Genomic DNA, 6,000 nt, shown 5'->3' on the forward strand with positions numbered 1-6,000 from the left:
CATTGTGTGAAATCGTTATGCGTAATTACGCAATTTTTTCTGGGATATTCACGGGATAAACTTCCAATCTCCTTTGTGTGATAAACTCCATAGGGATAATCAATGCATCTGTGAAGAAGACAGCCCCCTTCTGAAAAGCACAGAGCTACAAGCATTGGCGCTACTCTAACACCCAGAAAGACCTATTCTGTCTCACCTTCTTCTCCATGAGGCCACATCTGCCCCACTTTCTGGCAATACCTTTTCTTCTGCTGAGCTCCCCGTGTCTTACAAGGAATATTAATGCTATGCCCTGTTTTTTTTTCCAAAGGGGAGCAGCAGTGGTGTTGCCAGGGTGGTGGTTGTCGTGCCAACTCATTTAAGGTATCACCTATTGCAGTCCACACCCTGCAAGCCTCCTAGTGACACCTCTGCTGCAAGACCTGCATGGTCACTGCTCAGCCAGTTGCTTGGTTGCTGCTCCAAGGGTGGCAAAAGGAGCAGCGACTGTGTTTGGTTGCTTGAACGTGCAGCAGAACAGTAGACCTAATATCAAGAAATACATGTTGGAGGAAGAGGGCGCTAGGGTTGTCAGCAAAGAGGAAAGGTGTGGTAGCCCAAAAAAGTTGGGGGACCACTGTGTTAGATGGATAGATTCAATTCAGGAGGTCACTAGTCTGAATTTGTAGGACCTAAGCAAAGCAATGGAGGACAGGGGCAGGGTGACCAGACTTCCTTCTTTTCCAGGAAATGTCCCACATTTCATCCTTCTGACCAGGGGGAGTTCCCATATGTCCTCCATTTTGACCATATGAAGCATGAATTCATATTAGTATGAGTGCCTCTTATTTAGTCGCATCCTCCATTTTTCTTGAATCTCCTCCATTTTGTGGCACCTTGTCCTCTTTTGAGGTTAGGACATCCGTTCTCTCTGGTCTCAGAGGCATCTCATCCACTGGGGCCAGTTAACAACAACCAGCACTAAGCGTAAAAGGCAACGTTTAGAATGAAGAACAGCCTTGATGCAAGATGGAGACTCAGTCAGGAAGGCCATGGGTCTGAGTTTGCAGGAGCTGAGCATTCACGCCTAGAATCCTTCTGTTCGCTATGCTCTCGTTCCCTTGGCCCCTTTTCTTTGGATGCCTAAACTTTTTATTTTTAAAACACTCAATGAAATGGTTACTGCTATGCAATGGCAACTGGGTCTTGGAAGTGTCTCAAGCTCAGGGGGGCGACTCAAAGGGCAGCCAACAACCACCACCAAGTTTAGGATGAAACTACAGAAAGAGGAGAGCCCTTGATTTAAATCAGTGGGTAGATTACCACACTACACTCATCCCTCCATATTTGCGGATTTGATTATTCATGGATTTGATTAATATGTTCTCTCTAGGAATATCTAGGTCCTCCAGTGCTCCTCTATGGTCAACTTTAACTAAAAGTTGCACTGGAGGACCTAGAGATTCCTAGAGAGAATACTCTACTAGGCCTTTGTAACTCCTCCAGTGCAGTTCTATGGTCAGTGTCTGTTGGACGTTGACCACAGAGTTGAACTGGAGGACCTAGAGATCCCCAGAGAGGCGTCCTCTCAGGCAAAAACATGATGTTTTGTTATTTGCAGTTATTCCATATTCACGGGGGTCTCGTGCCCCTAACCCTAGCGAATGTGGAGGGACATGTGTACAGTCTCATTCCCCCTTTCCTGCTCTGGCGGCCTCCTGTTGCATTCTGGGATTTGTAGTCCAGTGAGGCCCAAGAGCTCTCTGGCTGAGAATTCTAAATGCCACTCCTTAAACTGCAAATCCCAGAATGCAACAGAAGGCAGCCAGCCAGAGTAATTTAAAGTGGAATAGCAGCGCTTATAAGAAGGCAGTGCGGCAATCTAGCCAGTCTCAAAGTTTGGTCCTCCAGAGGTATGGGACTTCAGCCTGGGGGCTTCTGGGAAATGATGTCCAAAAACACCTGGAAGGCTAAAGTTTGGGAATTATCACTGGTTATACACACACACACACACACACACACACACACACATATATATATATATATGTGGCAGGTGATTTTTATTTTTTAATTGTTATTTTATTTAAATTAAAATTTTAATCATTTTAATCATATTGATATTGTTTGTTGAGGGAAAGGGGAGGAGGGGTGTAGAGGTTCATTTTGTATTGTATTGTATGTAGTACAAAGACTGTAAGATTGTAATGGCGGGGTAAAAATAAATTGGCACTTGACGCGGTACTAAACCTGGTTATTTCTGCAGTGCGGAGGCAGGCTCAGCGGTGATTGTGGCGGGAAAGCGTGCCCCGTCCCTCCCTCTCCCCCCGAGGCGCCCTGAGTGCTGCCTAGTGGCACCTACCACTGTGTTTTTCATCATGGCTTTGATGGTGAAGCCATCGCTGAGCTGCTTCTTGGTCCTTTTGGACTGCCGCAGCGGCTCCTGGAGTTGAGGGGGCCGGCTTTTGAAGGGGCTCAAGCCCTCCTTCTCCGCCACCATCTTCCCGAGGCGAAGGGAGCCGCAGAGGGGCGGCTAAGCGAGGCGAGGAAGAGGGGAGAGGGAGGGAAAAGGGGGGGGAAAGAATCGGCCTGCTTGCTGCTTCTAAACACCGGCGCGCCTTCCAGGGACTCCGTTGCTAGGCAACGCGTCAACAATCGGGATTCCCCCGCCTACGTCGAAGAACTCTAGGCGCCACTGCGCACGCGCCGTGTTTGTTCTTTTGTTTTTTTTCCCCTCGCGCATGCTCTGTGGCCGGGAGTGAAGCCGTTCGCCCTTCCTTTGGGTTTGCCCTCCTTTTCAAGGCAGTTTTGCCTGACTCGGAGTGTAGACGGTCAGCGTGATGTAGTGGCTTGAGCGCTGGACTATAGGACTCTGCGGGGAGGAGGGTTCGAAGCCCGGTTCCGCTCTGGGCCCCACAACAAACTCCAGCTCCCACAATTCCATAGCCTTGAGCCAGGGCAGCTAAAGCGGTGCCAAACCGGGTTATCTCTCTAGTGTGGATGCAACCAAAGTGCTGCATTCACACTTCAGAAATAGGTCCAGATGGACACCTCTTTCACTATCGTGACTCAGTGCTATGGAGTTCTGGGATCTGTAGTTTGCTGTAGAATGCTCTCAAAGAGAAAGTTACATGTCTAAAAAAGCCCTACATTTTCCACACCTCCACAGCATGGAGCCATGGCGGTTAAAGTGGTGTCAAACTGGATTATTTCCTCAGCGCAGACGCAGCCTTAGTGTCCCTGGGCACACACACACACGTCATATATATATATATATATACTATATATAATATGTGTGTGTGTGTGTGTGTGTGTATGTATATATATATATATATATATATATATATATATATTAAATGCTAAATAATTGTTGTTGCGTGCCTTTAAGTTGTTTCTGACTTATGGCAATCCTAAGGCAAACCTATGGCAAGGTTTTCTTGGCCAGGTTTGTTCTGAGGGGGTTTTGCCTTTGCCTTACCTTGAGGATGAGAGAATGTTACTTGTTTCATGGCCGAGCCAGAATTTGAATCCTGGTTTCAAAGTCTTTAGTCTAGGCAACGCTGGCTTAAAATGCGTTAATTTATGGAATCCAGAACAGACATGATACAAGTTCTCTTTACATGTTTTAAAATAACTGATGATTTTTTATCTATCTACACACACACACAAAAGTTACATAAACACAAATATATAAAGATGCCAGCCACAGACGCTGGCGAAACGTCAGGAAGAAACTCTTCTAGAACATGACCACTTAGCCCAAAAATCCCACAAAAAACTACAAATAGATAAATATCAACAAAAATACAAAGCATTGTATTTTGCCTTCTGCCTCTCTTCCTTTCACTGGTATATGGTTCAAGAAAACTATACATCCACTTACATAAAGGTACTGACCAATTTTCTGTATAAGAAATAGAGGGTAATGTTTGTTTTGTTTAGTTCATGCTCCAGGTATTCTGGTTACAAATTAAAATTGACTTGACCTCTTATAGTTTTTGATCTAATATATATACACACAAAACCATGAACACCAGAACCTCCCGGCCCTGATCTGTTTTCAAAACAGATTCCTGGCTTCTGATTCATATTGTTTATGATCTTCTCTCATGGTCTAATCTAAGTAGCATCATTGTTTATGTTCACACATTTGCTAAGTGTAGGGAGGAAAAGAAACAGCAATTCCCTTTTCACCTGCAGGGCCTAGGCCTCTGAGTAATGAACTGTTGTTGTTGTCATCATGTGCCTTTGAGGAGATTCAGACTCATGGCAACCCTAAGGCAAATCCATTATAGGATTTTCTTGGTAATATTTGTTCCAAGGGGTTTTGCTACAGCCATCTTCTGAGGCTGAGAGTGTGTCACTTGCCCAAGGTCACCCAGAGGTTTTCATAGAATCATAGAGTTGGAAGAGACCGCAAGGGCCATACAGTCCAACCCCCTGCCATGCAAGAAATCTAAATCAAAACATCCCCGACAGATGGCCATCCAGCCTCTGCTTGAAGACCTCCAAGGAAGGAGACTCCACTACACTCCAAGGGAGTGTGTTCCACTGTCAAACAGCCCTTACTGTCAGGATGTTCCTCCTAATGTTGAGGTGGAATCTCTTTTCATATAGCTTGCATCCATTGTTCCGGGTCCTAGTCTCTAGAGCAGCAGAAAACAGGCCTACTCCCTCCTCAATGTGACATGCCTTCAAGTATTTAAACAGGGCTATCATATCACCTCTTAACCTTCTCTTCTCCAGGCTAAACATCCTCAGCTCCCTAAGTCGTTCTTCATAGGACATGTTTTCCAGACCCTTAACCATCTTAATCGCCCTCCTTTGGACACGCTTCAGTTTCTCGATGTCCTTTTTTTAATTGTGCCCAGAACTAGACACAGTATTCTAGGTCAGGACCAAAGCGTAGTAGAGTGGCACTATTACTTCCTTTGATCTAGACACTATACTTCTATTGATGCAGCCTAAAATCGCATTGGCCTTGTTAGCAGCCACATTGCATTGTTGCCACTGTTTCGTGGCTGAGCAAGGAATCAAACCTTAGCCTTCAGAGTCGCAGTCCAACATTCAGACAACTAATGGATATAGGAGAATGAAATAGTCTTAAGCGCCCACGCAAATCGAGCCAAGGAATATAGAGGTGGTTGTTGCTGTTTGCCTTCAAGTCATTTCCTTTGTATGGCAACCGAACCATATGAACTGATCACTGGGTTTTCTGAGGTTGAAAGAGTGTGACATGTTCAGTTCCAAGGCCTAGCGGGGACTTGAACCCTGATCCTTCTGTCCCTAGGCCCTCTATTCCTCCTCGCCTCCAGTGTTGTCACAGGCATTAAAATAATTTGTCATCATTTTGTTTTGTTGTTAATTTGGTTCACAGGGTTTTCTTGGCATTGTTTCTTCAGAGTGAGTTGGCCATTGCCATCCTCTGAGGCTGAGAGAGTGTGACTTGCCCAAGGTCACCTGGTGTTTTTTTTTTTCATGGTTGAGGAAGGGAGGACTCGAAACCTGGTCTCTTCCTCAATATAGATAATATAAAATAATGACTTGTTATTTTCATTATTCATTATTATTATATATTATTCATTTATTATATTAAAGATTATTTATTATATTAAATACTATTAAATAATATTATTAATAATTAATATTTAATAACTATTACTTATGGTGACAATAAGGTGAACCCTAAGATAACAATGACATTTTATTATTCTTTATTATTATATATTTTTTATTTATTATAGTAAAGATTATTTATTATATTAAAGAATGTTATTTAATATTATTAATAAATAATCTTTAATCAATCAATATTACTTATGGTGACCTTAAGGTGAACCCTAAGGTAATAATGACTTGTTATTTAATTATTCTTTATTATTAAAGGTTATTTATTATATTAAAGAATATTATTTAATATTGATAAATAATATTTAATAAATAAATATTACTTATGGTGACCCTAAGGTGAACCGTAAGGTAATAATCTCGTGTTATTTTATATTATTCTTTATTATTATATGT

The 6,000-nt window shown here is 43.0% G+C and overlaps 1 protein-coding gene across 2 annotated transcripts in view; it reads right to left on the bottom strand.

Moving 5' to 3' along the window:
• PACRG (parkin coregulated) overlaps window positions 1-2,609 on the bottom strand; it is a 308,951-nt gene extending 306,342 nt beyond the window's left edge. For both annotated transcript variants that reach the window (XM_042474688.1, XM_042473864.1), the window contains exon 1: window positions 2,339-2,609. In XM_042474688.1, coding sequence (XP_042330622.1) covers window positions 2,339-2,476 — 138 coding nt within the window. In that variant the 5' untranslated portion in view covers window positions 2,477-2,609. The remainder of the gene's footprint in view (window positions 1-2,338) is intronic.
• Window positions 2,610-6,000: the final 3,391 nt, after the last annotated feature.

Source organism: Sceloporus undulatus, chromosome 1 (assembly GCF_019175285.1).
Source record: "Sceloporus undulatus isolate JIND9_A2432 ecotype Alabama chromosome 1, SceUnd_v1.1, whole genome shotgun sequence".
In the NCBI taxonomy this organism is placed as follows: Eukaryota; Metazoa; Chordata; class Lepidosauria; order Squamata; family Phrynosomatidae; genus Sceloporus; species Sceloporus undulatus.